This window comes from Engraulis encrasicolus, chromosome 22 (assembly GCF_034702125.1).
Source record: "Engraulis encrasicolus isolate BLACKSEA-1 chromosome 22, IST_EnEncr_1.0, whole genome shotgun sequence".
Taxonomy (NCBI): domain Eukaryota; kingdom Metazoa; phylum Chordata; class Actinopteri; order Clupeiformes; family Engraulidae; genus Engraulis; species Engraulis encrasicolus.
Genome location: NC_085878.1, coordinates 36,028,595 through 36,052,341, shown reverse-complemented (window position 1 = coordinate 36,052,341; position 23,747 = coordinate 36,028,595). Strand labels below are relative to the sequence as shown.

The following is a 23,747-nucleotide window of genomic DNA, read 5'->3' as shown; positions in this document are numbered from 1 at the left end:
CCCAGGGGGGCGAGTAGTGAACTGCTGCGTGCTCAGGTGTGCCGCACTTGATCCTGTCTCATTAAAACCCTCCTTTGGAACGCAACGCTGCACCGCAGGTCACAACTGAGAGAAGCTGCGAAGCACAACACTGTCTCACAGACTTAGCCTCAGCTACTGTAGGTAGAGAGAGAACGAAAGTGTGTGAGGGGGTGCTGTTGAATGTGGACTAAAGAATTGGGTTAAAAAACAGAAGATACCAATGTTTGGGTGGCAACAGATTTTTGTTGGCATATGAAAACAGCGCCTGAACTACACCTGAAATTATTCTGTATTCCATTTCCACTGTTCACGTATTCAGGTTTCATTCTGACCAAAAAGCGCCAGAGGCCAATACAATACACAAAATTATTCTCAATTAAGCCTACACTGAAAGGACCTGCAGGGTACCATAATATCTCACATTTCAACAAAGCAGTCAGTGCCCATGGCAGAAAAACATTCCAAAGCAGATCATATTTGTATATGCCTTATTAGGCAGTCTAGTGTCCAACCAATAGAAGACATATTAGGCTACTGATTTGTTATATAATGTTTACTCTCAATTGCATTTCAGTTCATCTTTAAGTTACTGAACTACTTTGTTGGAAATCCAATGTTGAAGGCCTACTTGTAGCACATTCTTTGCACAGTCCTGTGCAAAGAATGTGCTACAGGTAGGCCTTCAGCATGTGTCACGGGTGCATAGGCTAGAGCTTTATGGTCTAGCTAATATAGCACTGGAAGTAGGCTACAGAGTGGCCGATGAAGTTTTGAGTTTCAATTCACACCCAGATTCAAACTAAACGATCATTGTTTTCCAATTAAATTGGACATCTCCATCGCCTTCTCAATTTTTAAGCTGGGTGTCAGCCAGTAAATAAGGTCAGTTTGGGGTCTACTGACGTTTCATCAATTAGTTGCCACGTGACAAGCCCTCGCCTCGCGCAGGTGAATTCGTAATTGTTAATGGGAACTACATACTTGAAAATGCGCAAGGCCATGGTTGCACCTCGCGAGGAGAGTTAGTTGTGTAGACTTTGCAAAAAAGTGACACGCAGTCATGTACACGATGAGTGATTTGGAATAAGCAGAGCTTCACAATGTGGGGCAATGTGGAGTGCCACAATGTCTCCACACACTCAAGCAGTGAAGATGTCTACAATCTGACGCGCATGGGCAGCCATCAAGCAATGGAGTTAGCACATCGACCTGTCAAGATTGTTATAATACTGGTTCTGGGAGTAATGATCACACTTGGGAACATAGCTGTAGTGTCTGTTATATCGTCTTCAGTAGCTGGGTGGTCGAGAAACTCCAGATACTTCTTGCTGTCTCTGACTGGGGCAGACTCGGCGTTTGGTCTCATCGTCATGCCTTTGAATCTCGCCGTGAGCCTGATGCGAAACTCCACTGTGGAGCCCGACCCGTTCTGTCACTTGGTGGCATTTTTTAACGCAATTGTGTATTCCACGTGCATGTACACACTGGCTACTATAAGCTTAGAGAGGTACATTGCCGTGTTTTATCCGCTAAGATACACATCTCTGATGACAAGGAAACGTGCCCTACTCATGATTGCTATGGCCTGGCTTTTCCCGCCCGTGTTGCTGCTTCCCATCTCCTTACCTGAGGGGATCATTGAAGTGTACTTCTCCACAGCATCGCTGGTCTGCAAGCCGCTGTACTCTACCAATGTTGCCTACTCGTTGACCTTAACGGGATTCATCTTCTTCCCTTGCTCTATGGTCATGACTTACTGCAACTTGCGGCTTTGGTTCGCAGCCAAAAGACAACAAACGAGATTGAGGAATGCCAATATGATTGGACGAAACAGGCCTAATGTGGCCTCCCGCGTGCTTGTTCCTGTCATGGCAGCCTATTATGCATGTTGGACACCTTGCATGGCTCTTATGATTTACAATGGTATGTCTTCACACATTTTAACAGTTATTTACATGAGCAAATGAAATGAAGATGTGCCTAGAGGGAAATTAAGTATTTTCAGACCTGTGATCACTTCTGCGTTTGTCTAGGGAAGTGAAGTTTCCCATCTTTTGGCAGTTTTTAATTAGACAAAACCCACAAATCATTTGAAAGCACCTGTGATGCATTGCAGTTTTTGTGAATGTGTTGGCATTTTTTTATATCTTTTATTTTTTTTCAGCAGATCGTGCAATATTAGTATAAGTTGGTGAATGTTAGGAATAGTTTCTCTCATCCCTGAAACTAATGGCCTACATCCAACTTTTTTCGATGGTTATGGGTGCAGAAATGGAACAGGCCATAAGGCCTGTTAAGGCCATATCTAGTTTCAAAGTTTTCATCCACACGTGATGGTCATCTTAAAAAGCAGTCAAAGGACCACACTCCATATACCCACTATACTTCAGTATGATTATACAGTATGCCCTTCGTCAACATGTTTGTCTTGGTATTATTTGCCTACAGTGCATAATGGTGTGCCAAAATACTCATCAGCTGTGTACTGTCTTGTCCTTGTCTTCAGCCATTTCAGGCAGCAATCCATCAGAGTGGATCGAGTTTGTAGCTGTGTGGTTACCTACGTCCAACGGTTTCCTGAACTGCATCTTTTACTTCTGGATCAACCAGAGCTTCAGGAGGAAGTTCCATATGATCATCGGTCAGCTGTGCTGGAGCCTCTGTCCAGAACTGAGCAAGTCGCTGGGGTGCCTCTCCATCACTGGGCCCGATGACATCCACAGAGCGTGGGACAACAACAACACACTCCAGGAGCGCTCATCTAGTGTGTCCTCCACCTGCACACTCCTAACGTTGGCCTCTGACACCAATATCTGAGGACCAGGGGTGTGGTGGTGAAGGACTGAATTGGACACACTGAGAACACCACCCAAACCTCCATGCATGGAGTCCATGCCAGCACTCCTGGTAACTAGGAGGACAAGTCCTCCTCCACCATCTGCAGAGCAGAATGGTGCAATCAGGGACTAACTGAGGCATAGCTTGGCCAGGACTGCAGTCTTAACTTCTGTACGCATCAGGTTTACTGTAGATTTTTTACTGGTTTCTTTTTTCTCTCTGGACTGGATTCAGGCAGTTTTCAGTAAATCTTATTGTAAATTTATACATTTTTACTTTTTAGTGTTGTTGCTCGACCAAAACCTTCAGATTGAAACACATTCTAAGGATTCAAATTTTATTTTTCTACCATTTTTTTTCTTTTTTTGTTTTAGTTAGCTTAGTTAAGTTTCGTTAGACTTAGTTGTTTGTCAGTTTTCAACATTTATATAATTCTTTATTCTTTTTTTTAAACTTCAACTCCAAAGGTGCACCAGGCACCTGTGGTTGAGTTCTTCAGCAACTGTAGATGCTGGAGGCAAGCTTTCTTTCTCAAACTGGCAAACGGTAACAGAATTTGGTAAGTGAATACTTGCCGATCTCTATGAGCCCCACAATCTCTAGCATCATGATTTATTTTGTTGTGTACAGAAGACCTGAGCTTGCTGTCAACCTGGCAAGTTTAACCTTTTAAGCCTCAGCGTTGCAATTTATGCAAAAAGGAGAAAAGCAATTAGGCCGTTTCCAGTGCAGAAAGGTCACCACAGCTGTGTGCGGGAGGTGTTTCTTGTCCCTATGAAAGGGCCGCATGCCAGTTGTCACTGAGGTGATGCCACATCAACGCTCCTAAAGTTAAGTCTCACTAATTAGGGTTGTTTACTTCTACCATGCCAATTACACTCTTTCTTTTTGTGCTTTGCAACACCCCCAACCTGTTTGAACCATTCGCTCTTGTATGTACCAATCATTTGTTCGGAAACATCTAACAGCCAGTGAGTTGGTGGCAGGGCCATGACCTTGGATGTCTGCATAGTGTGTCTAAAGATGAGCATGGGAATATTATCAATGTGTATAAATGGTATGTAAATAAGTCCGTTCCTCATAATGTTAACTTGTTGTTGGATGTTTATATGTTGAGTGGTTTTGGAGCTTGGCTTGTTGATTGGTCTGTTTCAAACTATTGTTTTTTTTTACCCTGGAGCACTGTGTATTAGGAACATTGTTTTGAAGGAAAAAAAAGTTGCTCAAATTTATTGTAAATACAGAATTTTATATGTATAGGTGTGAAACGGCTGTATATGAATTACAGTTGTCGTTTGGTATTAAGAAATTTAATTATTAAATAAAGATTTGTCTATTTATATTTGGAATGTATTGTGTCCTTGACTTCAAATTTATCAAAAACATGCATCACGTTTCATGCAAAGACAAATTCTGACACAAATATGCAGTGAATTGATATCAGGCTTACAGAACAAAAAATGGCCGTAACAGGGAGATTATGCTTCCCACAGAAAGTGCAGTAGGCATACTGTTCTCTAGTCATGTGTGTCCATGCATCCGTTAAATATTTTTGTTTGTGCTATAACTTTTGAATGGTCTGTTGTTTCTCTATAAAAGGTACATGAACCGTGAACGGATGACTTCATACAGTTAGAGGAATCCATTTGTAAACCCTTGAATTTCTTACATTTTAACTTAAATTGGTAATTAAATATGGTCTGATCTTCACCAGAATGAACAGTATCTGCTTTACTACCACCCAAACAATTGCATGCAATCCTATTCTTATTGGCCATAAGATGTAAACACTCGCAGGACGGTGAGGAATAAATAACTACACCCTTGCTTTCAACAGACCCTCGTTTAGCAGCAAATAACCTAAGCCATTTCTTGTAGTTGCAGATCAGATTGGCAAAACAATCAGGATGAATCTACTCTCTCTCTCTTTTTACAAAACTGCCTCACTTGAGCAAGGTTTCTTGGATGTCCGGACTCGGAGTGAATAGTTTTCTTGAGGTCATACCATATCAATTGGGTTTATGTCAGGGCTTTGACTGGGCTATTGCAGAATATGTATTTTACTGCTCTGAAGCCATTCTAAAGTTGATTTACTTCTAAAATATGTCATCCTGCTTCAGCATCCATCCTCTTGTGCGCTTCAACCATGCAGACTACCTTAGTTTTTTTTCTATACATTCTCTCATTAAACTGGTGAGTTAATTTTTCCACTGATAATAACAACCTGACAAGAGCCTGAGGAACCAAGGTAGGCCATAGGAGGATGTTACCGCCACCATACTTCAAAGTGGAGATGTGGTTTTGGTGAAGGTATGGTACTTCAATTTTCCTATAAACATGATATTGTGTGTTCCCTTGTGTGTGTGTGTTTCGACTTTGGTCTACATACAAGGCACTGCAGTACTTCCGTAAAGCATATAAATGCTTTTTGGCAAATCTCAAAGGTGCAGTTGATGATACACCGCGCTCTTCCGTGTGGTGCGTCTCCCGTTGAATAACTTTGAAGGTGAAAAAGTGGATCGCACTCGGGTTCTTCTTTTCTTCTTTTTTATTTTTTTATTTACATAGCAGCAGAAGTGTAGACAAACGTTTCGGCTGTTGCCTTCGTCAGTGTCTCCTGACGAAGGCAACAGCCGAAACGTTTGTCTACACTTCTGCTGCTATGTAAATAAAAAAATAAAAAAGAAGAAAAGAAGAACCCGAGTGCGATCCACTTTTTCACCTTCAAAATCTCAAAGGTGCAGCAATATTTTAATTTGAGCAAATTCAATTTGCGGTCGCTAGGGGCGTCTAGATTTCTAGGCTAAGAATGAACCCCATTTGTGTGTGTTTTTGACAGTATTGTAGATATGTCAACAGAGATGGAAGCATGCTCCAGTGATTTCTGTACGTCTTCAGATGACCTTTTTAGTTGCGTCCCAGCATCTCTATAAGAGGGTATGTCCGTCCAAAACGCATTCTCTCAATTGTAATTCCTTCCTGTGTCCACAAGGCGGCAGAGTTTTTGGCCTGGAACTGTCAGGGCCCCTCTGCATCTTTGTCCACCTCTGACTTGTTTTTACCTCATTGAGGACTATGTGCTATGTCCTTGGAGTAATTTTTGCAGGGTCTTCAACTTCGAACAGAAGCAAAACTGCTAAATTGTCTCCAATCATGGACACTTTCTCTAACCATGCATTTGTGAACAACATCAAGACTTTTAGAAATGATTTTGCGACCTTTTAGAGATTTAAACAAATCAATAACTCTTTATTATAGTTCTGTAGAGAATTATTTTGAACGAGGCATGGTGCACATCAGGCAATGCCTCTCCATCTAGACATAGTAATTCTTAACTGGTGTGCGTTTTCCACTGACAGCTCAGTTATAAGCGACACCTGAGCAATTGACTTTGAAATCGCTCAAATTAGTCTTGTTTATCCTGAACGTTTACTAATTCGCTTTTGCAGGATCCTTGGCCAAAGGTACTTACTTATTCCTTGCTGTCCTGTGAATGTTTACATGGCCAGTAGAAATAGGATAGCAAGCGATTGTTTGTTGGGTGTTTCTTACAGCAGACACTGTGTGTTCATTCATGTGATTCTGGTGAAGATCAGACTATATGTAATGACCGATTTAAATTGAAATGTAAGAAATTCTAAAGGGTGTACAAATGTATTCCTCCCACCATACCTAAGTCTTCATGTGTGGCAATAGAGAGGATGCTGATGGTTGCACTGGTATGTAATATCAGCCAAGAACAGTAAGCAGTGTGCTGTGTTTTCTGAACTTTCATCTTTGATCAAGTTTTCCTGCCTGACACCTGCACATGTGTTGCTGAGAGTTTGTGCACATGGATCCTCTTGAACTCTATGCTTTACTTAAATTGATACTTCTCAACTTTTGGTTGTTTTTCCTCATTAGGCTCTCCCTATAGCTCAGTAGTACATCTTTATGGTCACACCATGTCCATTACCCACTTGGATATACTACGTAAGCAGCGGACAAAGGGTGTAGCAACTATTTTGCAAGTAATGATGGGCTACTAAAGGAAGCACTTACCGGTAGGCTACATATAGTACAACATTTCATAGTACAAATGTCCTCTAGCTGGCTCAGTTATCTTTGAACCTGCTGGTCTAGCAACTAGCCAGACTTGCCCAGGACTTGTCAAATCATGGCTTCTGGCCTGGCATGAGCCAAACTGCTCACTCTTTGCTGCTGTCAAGAAAACATTCATTTGCCCTGCAATGAGTCAGAAACAGATTTATGAAAAGGATTTATCTCAAATGTTGTGCTGTTGATTGAAATGAAATCTGAAATTGAAATTTGTAGGGGTTATTGATTTTGGTGATGGGGCATTTGCACTCCTATTAAAAGTTTGCCATGGCCTGTGGAGAGCTGTGTAGCTGGATGAATTGGTTATGTGCAACTGCTCCAGAGAACGCCTTTAATGAACACAGAAGCACTGCAGTCGTTACATGGTTATACAATTCATCTCCCCCCTGTTTCCATAACCAAACTGTAGATCTGCTGTAGGTGTGAGACTGTTTTTTTGACCATGACTTGGACTGGTCTTCTGATTCATCATAACTTTTCATTACAAGTAGCTGGCAAATACTGCACCATCAGATTGTCTTTTTTAAGAGTAAGAGACATGAAGGATCTGTCAGTCTCCGTAAGCTCGTTAAACATTTCTATCTGAACGTCTTTAAATGTCATGTGTAATGGCACACTATTGTATGATATCGCAAGGCTCATCTCTTTTTCCACTGTTGAATAATTTTAATTTAAACATCCTTAACTATACTGTTGAACAATATATTTGTTGTATGAATATACCATCCATTTTGATTCAACATGTGTTGCCTTTTGTTGCATCATGACAGGTTAATCTATCTTGAAGAATAGTCTATAATGGATATGGACAGTAGTTTATTGTATTCATGCAGGCACAATGAGGACTGACATTTAATGGCCATTGTTATGCAGTCTTTAAAAAACGATTTCTTTTTATAGCCATCTCAAGATTAGTCAGGAGCTTTTGTGACTTTTACTGAAAGTACCACTGAAAATGTAACTGTAAACGTTTAACTAACGAAAGAAAAAAATGTTAACCTTACTTTAACCTGTCCTTTAACTTGTCCTTTAACTTATATGTAACTTATATGTTATTATTATGAATGCCATCCATTTCAATAAATGGTTAAACTGTACTTACTGAGCTTGTCAACATGTACGCCACACAACCATTTGTGTTGAACACATTTGCCAGCTTACGTGTTATCAATTGAGAATAATAATCAAAAGCTCTCAGCAGAATGTCATGACCTTGAAGCTAATTGTAAAATGCCTGTTTCTGGTGGGTGAGCATGAAGATATGCAATAACATGGGGGAGGAGAATGTTCATATTCTATCACTGTAGTGGTGGTGGGTCGTATATGATGTTTTGTATTCACTTCATCTGTTGACCTCTGTGAGCACATCATTTTTCCATCTTTATCATTATTCATCACAGTTTGGTTTTGAGATGTAGTATATAGCCTAGATATTTGGAAAATGGATTCACAACGGCTACTAAGCCCAACTGCTCCATCTACAGTAATTTATGGATTGAATGTTTTGAAGATGATACTATTTGTTTTTTTATGCCCAATTTACCAAGTGTCACAACTCAAACAGAAATGGAGCTTGTAAAAAATAAAGAGAAAAGAAAATGCACATTTTCTGTTATTAGTTGAGCTATTATCAACCGAATGACAGGTGATTTTGCTGACCATTTGGGTACAATACCGGCTGGCCATCATGCCATTATGATCCAGGCCTTTCAGACTCATAATGCTGCACTCTAGTCTAGAGATGATGGTGCATGAAAATCACTGTGCAATTTCCTGCATAAACACAACACACCCAGCTGTCTGGCCTGCTCCACAATATGTGTGATCATCTCCTACTGAACAAGGCATAGTAGGAAATTAAACAGGGATATTGATCAGATGTGCACACCATGGTGATGCCAGTGATTATTAATGTGTGCCTGTGTGCTTCATACCGTGAATTCCCTTGGACGTGGTCATTTCTTTTCATTCATGTCAGACCTTTGGCGGCCTTCCAACCTTTAGCACAAACCAACGCTTAGAGTTCATGAAACAATTTACCAGATTTAATACAATATAAAGGGTTTTTTCCCCCCTGGAAACTAATCGGTATGTAAAAGCTCCAAATTCCAAAACCTCATACAATTTTCGCATCTGACAAGGTCTGACACTGGCCTAGTGCATTCTTCACAGCAGCCTGATGCAGCACTGCCCCCTAGTGGAGTTGAGGGCACATTGAGCATTATTATTGTGTCAAAGGTCAAAGCTAATCTGATGCTTACTACTGAGTGCTACAAACAATATTTTAGGCATTAAGATGGGGGACTGTGTAAACTATAGCTACTGTATGGGACAACAAATGTATGCACTGTGCAATGCTTTCAGTTGAAGCTGCAAGTAGGAAAGACCATGGGAGATAAATATCACTAACACTTCTTCATTTTCTTTGGAAACCAGGAACATTCCTTTTTATGCATGCAATAAATCCTCAAAGAGATTGTGTCTGGAATGCAAACTTGTCTGGTCACCCTAAAGAAAGTATGCACATACTGATAGTGGTGGTCAGAGTTTTGTAGGCAAGAAAGTTATTTTAATTTTAATTTACATTTAGTTGAGATAGTGAAACATATTCTATACATATACCGTGTCTGTATCAGGGAACAGAACAATAAGCTATAAAACAAACACATCACATGGACTAACAACAGGGATAACATACAGAGACAAAGGCGCACACAACAATGACTTACCGGTACACATAGTAAAAGACAGTAACATAGAACAATACAAAGTATATGAACACAAAGTTAAAGATAGAGAGAAGAGCAAGGAGACTAAGAGATAAAGGACAACGTGTAAACGTGTGTGTTTTTAGTCTGGATTTGAAAGTAGTGATGTCAGGTCATCTGAGGGATCCGGGTGCAGAGTATGTGTTACAGCATGTCTGAGATGTAGGTAGGATCCTGACCTTGTAGTGGCTTCAAAACCAGAGGGAGCGTTTTGAATTGAACTCTTAAAAGGCCTAGTAGTTTAAAGGGACACTGTGTGAGATTTTTAGTTGTTTATTTCCAGAATTCATGCTGCCCATTCACTAATGTTACCTTTTTCATGAATACTTACTTACCACCACCATCAAATTCTAAGTACATTATGACTGGAAAAATTGCACTTTTCATACATGAAAAGGGGGATCTTGTACATGGTCCGCCATTTTGAATTTCCAATAATAGCCAGAGAAATGGGGCACCTAAGTCACGCCCTCTACTTCCTGGTTCATGGGGCAGAGGGAGTAAAAAAATGATTACTGGCCTTGACAATTAGTGTTTTTTGGATTTGTGGTACATAGGTGGAGGTCCAAGGTTTGGATTGGTGTAAAAAAAACACTCATTTTCAAGCCCAGTAATTATTTTTTTGACTCCCCCTGCCCCATGAACCAGGAAGTAGAGGGCGTGACTTAGGTGCCCCATTAGAACACAGGGAGAAGGCTCAGTCTCATTGGTTCCTATTGTAGGCAGTGAGCTTTGCATGCATACTGCAGTAACGAGCGTAGGCCAGTCCTTCATGTGGGAAAATGTATGGAATGGAAAGGGGAACCCATGCTAAATACATTGCTACTGCCATTTCTAGTCACAAATATTATCAACAAAACATTCCTGGTAAGCACTATGACTGTTGTTTAACAATAGGCTGTATTGACAAATCGTTCAGGTGTGTAGTTTTACAGCAGGTTAGAAGATTTCAACCTGTACTCGCTAGCATCGTGCTAATGTTTGGGTTTGGCCCCATAAAAATTGAGCTTTGTGACCCAGTATATAATAATCTAGTGGCGCAAAATAATCGAAACGCTACTCAAATGGGGTCTTATTATTTCTAGCTTTGAACTTAATATTAATATTTCAGGACAAAAAATTATAAAAAATCACAAAAATTATAATGGTAAAAAACTCCATTGACACCCATTCATTTTGCACTGTCCCGTGGTTAGGGTTAGCCAGTTGTGGCTAGTAGCAAGTTTCCGTGAGTGAACAGCCCCTGTAATAGCCGTTTTTAGCTGCAAAAATGACTGTACTTGGACCATACTAGAAAATATTTGTTTATTACTAAGTACATTTTCATGTAAAGATCAAATTTAGCAATAGGCAGCAGTTTCAAGGAGCAGCATAGTTGCAGTACCTTTTTTGACCATTTCCTGCACAGTGTCCCTTTGAAGCTTTGCAGCAGCATTCTGCACTATAGCGAAGGGGAGGAGAGTGGTCACATCCGACTTCGAACCCGAGCCTAAAGGGTTCTAAACTTTAGCTCTGACTACTACAGCAAAACTGTACGCATGGCTAGCTGGGACTGGGAAGGTCAAAGTAATGAATAGTAAGTAGGGTTGCCAACTCCCTTAGGAAGAAAAAGGGACACATCATTTGCACTTAGTGTAACATAGGCAACAGGGGTTCTGGGGTCCTCCTTCAGAACTGTTCTTAGATGCAATTCCCTGCATTTTAACCAATTCTAGGTTGAAAAATGGCAAACCCCATCTGATTCCCATTTTTTCCACTGACATTTTGAAAACTAATGTGGACTGTCACGGTAATACGGGACAAATTATTTCAGCTCAATACGGAACCATACTATTGTTTCCAAATATTCTGCATTTCAAGGAACGGTTGACAAGCCTAAAAGTAATCCATCTGAGATGTTATGAAGACTTGGATGATTTCTAAATCCTGTTTCTAAATCCTAATTAGAGAAGATTTGGGCTGGGGGATCATTTTTTAACGTTTATTTAGATTAAAACCATTGTGTAGGCTACCTAGACATTTCAGAATTTACCATAAATATATGGGATAGAAGTTGTGGTCATAATGACTTTGTTCCACCAGACAGTGTAATGATATCATGGGGGTGCATACCACAAAGGACATCAGCTGCTACTAGCCCAGTCTTTTAATATGCCTCACTCATATTGACGCATGCCATGTTTGCCTTATACGTTTTGTTCATGGGTTCTGAAAGGCCAGTGCACGGTCAAACACAAATCGTGGATGAACTGGGAACATTCAGATTTTGTTGTGAGTTAGACAGAGATGAGAGGATGTCCTGGTTTTGAGGCCTGGTTTTGTGTCCTGAAATACTCCAAATCCTCAGAACCTTTTTTTCCCCTGTGGAATAAAGTACCAGATTATTTATAGTACAGATACTATATTCAACAGGAATCTATTTTTCTGAATTTATTTATCTGAATTTGAGTTTGACTTGTCTGAATTTTTCATTTGAATTTTGTCTATCTTCCAGGCAAGCTGTGACTCAACGTTGTGTGGTTTTGTGTGAATTGCAATTTCCTGCATTGTCACATATTGCATCCCGTTTCAGCTGAATATGGAACCCATATCTTTGTTTCAAAATACGGGGCCAATTTCGTATTTCAAGGGATGGCTGGCAACCCTATTTCTACTGGGAGATCAAGGTGTGTGAGGTAAAGCACTTTGCTTCTCAAGTGTCTATGTTTAGGACGGAGTAGATAACCCACCTCCACACTACAGAAGGGTGTGTTTCACAACCTCTCCTTAACTAAAACCAGTTTTTTACACCCACAGAGGTTGAAAAGTCTCATGGCAAAAGATGGTCTGTAATTTATAAGGATTGCGTATTCATGTATCGCTTACGTGTACACAAAGAGGTGCGTCCCACACAAAACATTTTGTTAATGGCCTTCATCACACCCGACCTTTTACACCCACCCACCACCCACGCTTTTGTCTCTTCAAGAAACCACGGCTCCACAGCATTTAAACATTTAAAACGCAGGCCAACTCAAAATATTTTTTAATTGTCCTCCCTACAAAGACTTTTTAAAAAAGTCTGTTGTACTGTTCTCTTTGTTGTTTCCTTCCAGAATGGAAATAAACTTGATGTGATGGGTCTGCAGAGTTAGTGAGTTAACGGGACACTGTGCAGGAAATGGTCAAAAAAGATACTGCAACTATGCTGCTCATTGAAACTGTGTCGCCTATTGCCAAATTTGACCTTGTCATGATAGTTTACTTAGTAATAAACTAATATTTTCTAGTATGACCCAAGTACAGTCATTTTTGCAGCAAAAAATGGCTATTTCTGGAAATTCAAAATGGCAGACCATGGAGAAGATCCCCCTTTTCATGTATGAAAAGTGCAATTTTTCCAGTCATAATGAACACTTAGAATTTCATGGTGGTGGTAAATATTCATGAAAATGGTAACATTAGTGAATGGGTAGCATGGATTCTGGAAATAAACAACTAAAAATCTCACAGTGTCCCTTTAAACACACAGTGCACTGTGTGTGTTCCATTTCAAGTCTTAAAACTTGAAAAAGGTCTCGGGACAACGTGTTCTAATAACAAAAGGCTACTTGTGTGCGCTCTTCTTCAAGCATACATCCTGTGACTAGCAGCACCTTGTAAAACCACTGTTCTGTATTAGTTTCTTTGCCCTACTATACAGGTGTATTACTCAACATAGGCACAGCTCTTTAGTGAAGCACTCCAGGCAGGCAAGGGTTGTTACAATGTGGTCAGAGATTCTTTAAATATATAGAGATATGCCAACACAATAGGTTTCTGGGCACCTAATGTGACCAGATTCCGGTCTGCCTAAAGGGACGTGTCATAATACTCCTAGCATTGAATAGAACAGTCCTTAGGTCTGCCTAGGTCTGCCTAAAGGGGAATCCCCCCCTTGCAACAGTAGAACCCGGAAACAATGGGCCAGTGGAACCTCTCTCTCTCTACTCTCTCTGATGTGGTGGTGGATGTAAAGACTGGAATCATTGCTCTGAGAACAGTCGATGGAACACTCAGCATGTTTGTTCGTATTCATACAAACACAGCATTATTTCTGTTTTATCATTGCTGTCCTCAATTCATTCATTCATTCAAAGTATTCAAAGGTTTGGGAACCCCTTTGGAAAGTCATTACATCAGTTTATATTTTGTTGTGTTTTTGAAGCCGCAACAAACCATGGGGTAAGAGAAACTTTTCAGTTGTGAAATCATTGTGCAAGTCCAATAGAAACAAGTTTGTGTGCATTTAAAGTGTGGGCACCCCAAAGAAAAGAAGAGCTCATCTACTTATAGAAACAGGTCGGCAGCCTGTTTCAAACCAGTTACATAGTTTCAGTAATGATAAGATTCCAAGATTGGGATGGCCATTTCAGAACATTGTCAGAAACTCTGTGTTTAGCCTACTTAGACTCCAAATTACTTAAAAATAAATCTTGTGTCAAAAACCTTGGTGTGATGTTGGACAGTATCTCAGTCTCAATTCTCATATCAAAAACATTATAAAATCAGTTTTTGGCAACTTAGGAGCAGCTGAGATTTAAAAAATGTGTATCTAAACAAGATATGGAAGAATGAATCCATGCTTTTATTTCCTGTAGAGTTGACTATTGCAATACCCTACCCCAAAAGTCACTCAGATGCAAATAATCCTAAATGCTGCTGCTAGAATTCTAACCAAAACCAAAGAAGAGATCCTATCACTTCAGTGCTTAGTTCATTTCACTGGCTGCCAGGGAGGTTTAGAATTGAGTTAAAAACTCTTCTGGTCATCTATCTAAGTTACTGATTGGCCAAGGCTCTAAATATATTGCAGATATGCTAGGGAAAATCATCCTAAAAGATGTCTTAGGTCCCCCGAGTCTCCTGGTTGTGCCTAGTGTAAAATCGCAACAGGGTGAAATGACATTTAGCCATTATGCTGCCAAATGCTGCAAGCAGCTTCTTGTTCAAATTAGAGCTGCCCAAAACAGTATCACACTTTAAAAAAGTAATTTAAAACAGCTTAATTTTCATCTGCCTTTGATCAAAGTTATATACTCCCTATAATAATAATGAAAGACAGAAATGCATGACAATGTGCTGTGCAAACATCATTGCTCTTGTTATTGCTATAACCAGATGCACCTTCCACCAAATTTCAAGGAATTCAGTATTCAGTATAGGCCTATGTTTTTTGTCATACACACCTCCTATTGCTCAAATTACTGTAGTTCAGTATTGCCTGACGACATGATTTTGCTTTTTTTCAAAACCCGTGCAACTTTTTTGTAGGCTGATTACCACACAGGAAAGGCTTTTTGTGCATCATCTTAGTTAACGTTTTCCTTGGGCATAGTGAGATTGTTAACTTATTGTTGAATGAATGAATGATATCAACCAATCAATCAATCAATCAATCAATCATTCAATCAATCAATCAATCAATCAATCAACCTCAAGCCAAGGGAATGATGGGGCAGGAATAAAATTCTGTAGCCTAATAAAGTTCATTTTTATCTCACCTGTTTGCTCCGACATTCAAAACAGATTCAAGTACTTCCATCCTCTAGCCCAGTGGTTCTCAACCTTTTTTGAATAAACACCCCCTGAACCTCATCATAATGTCCCCTTCACCTTATCATAAGCCTGTCACCCCCTCCCCCCTCCCCCAATTGTATTGAAAATAAGAGAAAAGAATGGCGCCAATTGCAATTTAGTGCCCCCACGCCTCAGTTGTTTCCTTCTCAATGCCCACCGAGGGCTCCTTAATGCCCCCTAGGGGGCTGTAGAGCCCCTTTTGAGAACCACTACTAGGCCATATCAAGGCTGTGCAGAAGTGACTCATCTCTTATCTACATCAAAGAAGTACCCCAGTTCAACAGTGACGTCACCTAACTTGGGCCTTGAAGTTACTGCTGATGGTTGTCATGCTGCAGGACACTATTCTGGAAATATAGGCCTAGTTTTTTGTTTAAGCTAATCTTCTTTTGACAACTCGGTACATTTCTCACATTCTCTCTTTGGAATACTAAAGATTGTGTGTAAGCTGATTAATCTCTGTCATATTTGTTTGTGGATGCACAAAGGCCCTTTCAATGTTTAACTTCAATGCTGCAGTTAGCCCTTGTACAGGGTTAGGAAAACATTCTGCCAAGGGCAAGGCCGAAGGACGAGCGTGCACACACACGTTTCACCAAAAAACCTTCCCTCCATTGCAAGAATAACTAATCCTGATAAACAAGACTAATCCTGATAAAATAAAACAATGGGGTAATGCCGGTTTATTTGTTTTAGGCTATAAGTTAACTAGGCCTAGTACAAAGGCATTAACCTTTAACAGACGACACTGAAACTGTTTACTTCAGCCACCTCGTTGATCAGCCTATTATGTCCATAAATAGGCCCAGGGGGCGATTTGTAGGGGTGGATTGCCCCCCCTTCTGGTTTTGATACCCCTACTTTTCCTACAGGATTTTAATATATTTGCGGAATGTAACTCCATTGATACTCCATAAATATAATCTGAAACTTATCCCCTAGTTCTTCAACAATATTCATATTCAGTGTGGGCCTTATTTGTAAAATTTCGAAAATTCTCAAGGCTATCTCAGTTTTATCTTGAGATTTACTTTTAAAATGTTGTTTTACATTCATTAATCATTAAGTTGAATAATAAGGTTGAAACGGTTGCAATTCAAGATCCCTCCATGATCATCACTCATAAAACCTGTTGCGCTCCATGCTAAGATGTTGTAAAATATATGTTGAAAAATATACGACTGAGAAGGTCTCGTGATAATCTGTGGTTTGCTATGATTGGTCGGTAATATCAATGGTGTCGTTTTATTGGCTGCTTGAAGCGTGCACTAAAGACGCATTGGAAGGTGGTTCCATATGCTGATTGGTCTTTCAAGCGTCTTCTGATCACGCAGGTTCTGGTGGAGAATTCGGTCTCGGGAACACCGGCTAGCTACGTTAGCAATGTTCATGTCGTAGTATACAATTTGTTGTTGTGGTTGTTTGGTCGTTTTCGCATCCTATTTATTAAATCATAATAGTGGAAGGGAGCACCGACGTGTTGAAACAATGGGAGAGGAACTAGACTCGACGATAAATACTAAAGATGACCTAACTCATACGGAAAATGGAGATGGGAATGGGATTCTGCCATCTGAGGATACATCAGAGAGCAATGTGAAATATTACACACTCGAGGAAATTCAAGCTCACAACCTTAGCAAGGACACGTGGCTTATCATTCACGATAAAGTGTATGATATCACCAGTTTCCTCGAAGAGGTAAGACCTTTGAGTCAGATACGCTTACAAAACAACTGAGACTACCCAACTCATGTAGTGAACTGGACGCAGAGTGTCTTATACTTGCCATTGTTATGTGTAAGTTCATATTAAAGGCCACGGCTTTGTGCAAATATCTAACAATTAACGAGCTGCAACTTACAAACTCCCGTTGTTATTACAATAAATGACACGTAGGCTACTCATCAGCTGGGCAGTAGGTAAGAGTTAGCTGACAGTTTTAGCCACCTAGTAAGGCTCACGTAGTATGATAATTATCTTTAGTATAGTTATCTTATCCTGTACACTGTTAACATTTTGTCAAACATATTAACTTTAACCTTAGTCTTCACATGACTTTGCTAACTGTTGAGCGTGTTCATATCGTTGATGTACGGTGATAAGAGAGCGATTTAGCTGCTGTGGATAACCTGCTATGCCGACAAGTAGTAAGCTAGCAACTAGATAGACGTCGGAAGCAGAGCTGCTTTCTAGTGATAACGTGGTGATTTGGATTTCGACGATGGGGTTTGAGAACTAGAATCGTTTTAACACAATCACATGTGTTGCTCCCTGACAGACTACGGATAACATTACATGTTTCAACGTATGGGCATCAACACATGCAGTGTTTTATTCCTTAATTCCAGCTACTTTGTCCCTTGATTTAAGCTAGCTATTAGCACATCGCTAGCAATACGACCCTCCTCGGGCTCGGTTTGTTTAGTTTGTCATTCCGATCTGAGTATTCGTACTTGGCTCATTTTTAGATTACACTTAAGAATTACCAAGGAAGTATTCGTAGCGAATAGGACTACTAGCTCTACTTATCGGTGAAAGGGCACTGGAGTTGAATGGTACCGGTATGCATCATTGAGTAACGCCGGGGCTATTTGAGGTCATTGTTCAGTTGTTGTGCAACATTGTAGCAGTGTTATAAAATGTAGCCAAGTGGCCACTCATGTCAGCTTCCGAAAAGGGCGAGTGCATTTCTCTAGAGCGTGCGTAGAACTACCTCTACAATTAAATACAATTATCGGATTAGGCTACACCTATCAGTCATGCTCGTCTTGCCACTAAAAATGAAAAGTATTTCATTAGAATGTCAACAATTTTTCCCACTTGTATTTTCACTTCAAGTGTAATAAAATGCACTGTATGAAGAAACTGAACTTGACTTCCATGTACTTTACATTGACCCCTTCATTCATTCCTTTTCATGGAAGCACCCGGGTGGCGAGGAGGTGTTACTGGAACAGGCTGGGGCCGATGCATCAGAAAGCTTTGAAGATGTTGGTCATTCCACAGACGCCAGAGAGATGCTGGAGCAGTATTATGTTGGAGAGCTCCACATGGTAATATCTTTATTGTCAGAATAGTTTCTTTTAAATGTGTTGTTATGGTGTTGTCCAGTTGCAGGTTTTTTTTTCTTGCAAGTGATTACAGACCCCTTATCGTTACCAGTGCAACAACTGTTACCTGTCCTGTCTTGCACTTTGTCAGTCTGTAAAATGTCAGTCCTGTATATGTCTATGTCCTGGCATGGTATAGAGAAAACGTAATTTCATTCTCCTGGTATGACTTGTGCATATGAAGAAAGTGACAATAAAACCTGACTTAGCAATGGGCCACCTGTAGTGTGGTGAAGATGAGTTGTTCTCGAGATGGCATGCTTGACCCTGCTGTTCAACAAAATAGAAATCAAAACTGATGTCAACAACCTTATTAAATGGGTGTGTTCCAATAGAGATTGCCAACGTTACGTCATGACCATTGGAAATCGCTGTGCATTTTGGGTTTGCCCCAGAGTTTGCCGAAATGATACTGACAGACGATTGATCGACAGACACACAAAATAGACTCCAGTCAGCAATTCATTTTACCTCAACATGCCATATAGCTGTTGTGTAGGCTAATCGGGTGTAAGAACCGAACACACAACAGGCGTAAAGTTTGGGATGTCAATTTATCACTACACGAGGAATCCATACATTTTCGACCAAGAATAAAGATGGGAAATATAAGCAATCACAGAAACGAATAGAAATCGCGTACAAGTTCTGTGGGCTAGGACATGGGCAGCAGATCCGTGTAGACAGTTGAGCATACAGCATAGCCCACCTTAAAAAGGTAATAATTAGGTGTAGGGCCCACAGACTTGGACATAAAAGGGGGTGAGGGATTGGAAAATTTTACACACTCTACTCGGTTCCACAACATTTTATTATGCGAATGAATGAAAGTCAGCAAAATTATCATACCTTTGCTCGAACAACAGTTTACAATTTTACAATCTCCAGGTCGTGAACATATCATCCAGGCATTCATGAACATGCCTTGTTTAAAGAGATTTCAAGTTTGCAAAGTTGTGTAGGCCTAGGCGCTGACTCGGAGAACCACATAATTAATATATGTGTGGTAGAAATTTGGTGAGAGTAACACAGTCTTTGTTTTCATATGGATCTTGTCTTGTGATTTTGCCTCTCCTCATACTTGTCTTTGCTGTCGCGTTGTCGTTGCTGTATCCTACGTCTTGCGCTCGCGATGCACTGCGCTGCAATGTGCAATAATGTGTATTTAGTCTTTGTGTGTTTTGTATTTGTGTCTTTATCCAAGCTGTCAGGTACTTTCAACTCCATTGGGATTAATTGAAAAGTACTATACTTAACTATCTGCTCTGGGTCAAGATGACATGATGACATTTTGGACCATTTGGTCAAATGTCTTGGCATTCTCTATTAGCACAAACCACTTGCATTTATTCTGAATTGTGTTCTCTCATTTACTCTTGCAGAACGATCGTAAAAAAGAAGCAAAGAAGGTAAGCGGCAACATTTTTTTTTTATAATTTCAAATAACAATTCCTAAGTAATAACCAATTGCTTGTAAAGTTATTAAAAGCATATGTTAATGGGTTTTCCCCTCTATTTCAGGAGGTGTATATCACAACATCAGGTGATGGTGGCAGGTTAGTGTTGGATTTAATTCTTTATTGAGTTTTTATGTTCTAAATGTAATCCTGCGTTAATTTGCCACTCATGGCTCAAACCCATGACCTACTAGGCAATGTTCAAGTTTGGCTGTATGATACGACTGAACAAAAGGCCCAGACCGATAGCTCAGCACTACCGCATCTTTGAGGCTTCGGGAGGGGGGTTCACTAACGCTCTACCACGGCACTCTGCTACTTGGCACGTGTTGCACTCACCTTCCTAAGTCTCACTCCGATCTGGGTCACTGCAACGGTCTAACCAAGGTTATTATGGGTCCAGCCATTACTCAGGGCGCAAACCCACGGCCTACCAGTCAATGCTCCAGTTCAGCATGGGAGGCACAGTACAATACCACTGCGCTAAAAGTCCAGACTTATAACTCAGTGGTATCACGTCTGTATGACGCTTCAGTGGGGAAGTTTACTAAAGTTCTACCGCCTAACTCTGCTAGTTGGCACCTGTTACATGAATCAAGCTGTATAACACTCTACCATTATCGTATGTATTAGATTACCTGTATGTAGTAGATTAATTGTATGTTACAATGAACATGCACGACTTGTTTCTTTGATGTTAGAATGTGTCCAAGTGTTTGCCTACACAAACATGTTGTGATTTGTGTGGGGAAACCTCATCTCAACCTCAGACCATAGGCCTATACGGCAAAGCTGGTTCAGGTGTAAACCAGGTTAAGTTAAGAGGTAAATCACCTAATAGAAGAGCATGGAGTCCTCATTTCTTAACAAAATGAGGACTTCAGGCTCGGCTATTAGGTGATTTACCTCATAACTTAACCTGGTTTACTCCTGAACCAGCTTTGTAGTATAGGCCCCATGTGTTGAATACCACAGTAGCCTCCGCAGCATAATGACCACGTCTTTCCTCCTCCATCCAGCTCATGGACCACCTGGTTGATTCCTGCGGTGGCAGCCGCCGTCGTTGGGGTCATGTATCGCTTTTACCTCATGGAACACAAGTCCTCCTGATCTCCTCGCTCCCTTCTTCCATCTCCAGTTCCAGTAGACATTTCTCTGTCTTTTGTCCAGAGGCCTTAATATATTAGACTTGATCTGCCTCTGAGGCCCATGAAGTGCACATGTGATGGAATTGTTGATCTCCCCCCCCCCCCCCCCAAACAACATGGTGCATAGGATTTTTTTCGAAGATGGGACACGTTTGCACTTGTTGAGCATTTTCCTGTCTTTTTAAGGCGTTTTCCTGAGAAAGCCATGGCTATTGTTGCGGTCATTCTGTGTGTCCTCTGTGATCTGTCGCCCTATTCTTGTGTGCCCTGACTTACATTCTACTAATTTTTTTTTTAATGTGTGACATCCGAAAAACTCTGGTGTACAGATGTTAAGCATTCAATGATTTGGATGAATTGACTGATGTGAATCAGTGTAAAAGCAAGAACCATAACCTATTTTTTTATAACAGTGTGAGATTTCATGATGACAGATGTGTTCAAGGTCTTCAGCTTTTATAATGCATCGCTGCTAGGTGGCTAATGAGGTTGGGAGGGGGGTATGCTGTTGCTTCACTTACAAGTGTCACTCTTCTCAAACTAAATGTATTGTCAGAAGTGGAAACGAGGCCCAGTAAATCAAGCGATTGACTGACTGATCTCTACTGAAGGTTGGTGCATGCACCCTCTCAGGTGGTTAGCATGCTGATAGCTCAGAGACTTTTGCAGTAGTGTGTTTTCTAGGCAGGATATGCAAGGCTTTGAGGTGTACATTCTTGGATAAACTGTTTGTGATGTGCTGTCTTCATATAATAATCTTTACTCCAACTTTTGTTTTCTACTTTTACATGTGCATATATGGAAGTATATACAACAATCATCTGTAATTTATTTTTTAGAACATTTGTAAAGAAATGTATCTGGATAGTCAAGCTATTTCCATGATACTTGGAATTAAGAATATATATATACATATAGAGTATGCCCAAAACTACACATTTTCTTTTTCTATGCACTCATGTTAAAACATATGCACGTGTGGATAACTAATTTAAGTTTCTTATTTTAGTTGCAACAACATGCATCATAAAATCGCAATGGAAAATTTAACTGCAATTGTGATTTATTAAATGTGAGGTACTGAGGCTTTTGTATTTCCTTTCTGCTTAACAATTTTCTTTGAAGATGTGATGTTTAAAAATGCACCACTGATAGTCGTGTTCCCATAGCATGTACACTATATTACCCAAATGATCAGAATCTGGTGTCTTAATCACTTGGCCTGGCCACAAATCAAAGCACTGGAGCGGAACCAGCGTGGAACTGTCGTAGGATGCCACCTGTGCAAGAAATCCAGACATGAAATGTCCTTGTTCCTAAATATTCTACAGTCAACTCTCAGCTTTATTATAAGAAAATGGAAGAGCTTGGGAAAAACAGCAACTCAGCCACATTAGAGGCCAGTCAATCTAGTGTTTGACACGGGACAAATTGCAATGGTTATCATTCCAAGTTTTTTGTAATCCCTAGGTATATCTAAATAAATGACATTAAAAACCTCCATATTTATATTTCGTGGAACAAGCTTTTTTCAAGGTCAAAGTTGGATATTTCCCATTCATTTTTTTCCATACCGAGACAATATTGGAGATAATTGCCGAATGGGATAATATTTTAAACTGGGATCAATTTGAAACTTTCACAGTAGTTTATTCAAACTAAGATAAAGATTTTTGTGTAGCACGTTGTCTGAAGAATGATTGATATTCATAAACTTGACACAAATTGCAAAAGTAATGATTCACAAGTTTTATTGATACTCAATCCACCCTACATCAAATGAAAAATCTACATTCATCACTTCAGCGGAACATACTTTTTTTTGAAGGTCAATGCACTTTGCCATTCAGTGGATAAAAAGTATGTTCCAATAAATTGATGAGGGTAGATTTTAAATATGTCATACAGAGGGGTTGAAGGATCAATATGTATGAACCATCACTATTGCAATTTGTTTTATACTTGGTCTGTTACCACAGATTTTATCCCATTTCCGTTGTGGCCTAATTTGCATATTTAATCACATTTCAGAAAATGTGCAGTACAAAAAAGATATTTGCCTGAATGTGGGTTACCAATGTGTACATCAATGTCAGTTTCAATTTTTACCATATTCACCTATCCTACAGTATAATGTCACCCTATGGACAAATGAATGAGAAATCTCTAACTAGTATGTTCCACTAAATATCAATTAGTAGATTTTTAATATGTGATGCAAGGGGGTTTAAGGATCACGTAAAAGTAGGAACCATTACTATTGCAATTCGTCCCATAGTTTGGCCTTTTTTGAGCTAGATTGACTGGCCCATTAACTATTGGAGCGGGTCAGCGGATGCTGAGGCACATGCAAAGAGCAGGTCACAGAGTTTTTGCAGTCAATTGCTACAGCGCTCCAAAGCTTATATGACCTCCTTGGAATGGGTTTGCATGGCCGAGCAGCTGCATCCAAGCCAATCAAATGCAATGCAAAGTGTCGAATGCAACGCTGTAAAGCATGCCACCACTGGACTCGAGCAGTGGCATTCTCTGGAGTGATGAATCTTTTAATTCTGGCAGTCTGATGGACGAGTGGATTAGGAGGTTACCAGGAGAATGGTACATTTTTGACTGCATTTTGCAGAGTGTGAAATTTGGTAGAGGAAGCATTGTAGTGTAGGTTTGTTTTTTAGGAGTTGGGCTTGGCCCCTTTCTTCCAGTCAAAGG

The 23,747-nt window shown here is 40.1% G+C and overlaps 2 protein-coding genes and 1 long non-coding RNA gene across 3 annotated transcripts in view; 2 read left to right on the top strand and 1 right to left on the bottom strand.

Moving 5' to 3' along the window:
• The window catches only part of LOC134438450 (uncharacterized), a 39,018-nt gene extending 37,317 nt beyond the window's left edge, over positions 1-1,701 (bottom strand). Inside the window, exon 1 of the long non-coding RNA XR_010032584.1 lies at positions 1,648-1,701. This is a non-coding gene — a long non-coding RNA (uncharacterized LOC134438450). The remainder of the gene's footprint in view (positions 1-1,647) is intronic.
• Positions 1,060-4,208, top strand: zgc:162592 (uncharacterized protein LOC561993 homolog). Its single transcript, XM_063188027.1, has 2 exons — positions 1,060-1,944; positions 2,528-4,208. The coding sequence occupies exons 1-2, from the start codon at positions 1,122-1,124 to the stop codon at positions 2,836-2,838; spliced, it is 1,134 nt and encodes a 377-aa protein (XP_063044097.1). The 5' UTR covers positions 1,060-1,121; the 3' UTR covers positions 2,839-4,208.
• A 12,394-nt stretch (positions 4,209-16,602) lies between these two features.
• On the top strand, positions 16,603-22,126 carry LOC134439146 (cytochrome b5). The gene is made up of 5 exons (XM_063189008.1): positions 16,603-17,024; positions 18,251-18,379; positions 19,819-19,845; positions 19,958-19,992; positions 20,913-22,126. The coding sequence occupies exons 1-5, from the start codon at positions 16,812-16,814 to the stop codon at positions 21,001-21,003; spliced, it is 495 nt and encodes a 164-aa protein (XP_063045078.1). The 5' UTR covers positions 16,603-16,811; the 3' UTR covers positions 21,004-22,126.
• Positions 22,127-23,747: the final 1,621 nt, after the last annotated feature.

Excerpts from the sequence above, each read along its gene's own strand:
- zgc:162592 (XM_063188027.1), top strand. The coding sequence starts at position 1,122 with ATGTGGGGCAATGTGGAGTGCCACAATGTCTCCACACACTCAAGCAGT. Across the intron at positions 1,945-2,527 it reads GGCTCTTATGATTTACAATG|CCATTTCAGGCAGCAATCCA; the intron begins GTATGTCTTCAC and ends CCTTGTCTTCAG.
- LOC134439146 (XM_063189008.1), top strand. The coding sequence starts at position 16,812 with ATGGGAGAGGAACTAGACTCGACGATAAATACTAAAGATGACCTAACT. Across the intron at positions 17,025-18,250 it reads TCACCAGTTTCCTCGAAGAG|CACCCGGGTGGCGAGGAGGT; the intron begins GTAAGACCTTTG and ends TTTTCATGGAAG. Across the intron at positions 19,993-20,912 it reads ACATCAGGTGATGGTGGCAG|CTCATGGACCACCTGGTTGA; the intron begins GTTAGTGTTGGA and ends TCCTCCATCCAG.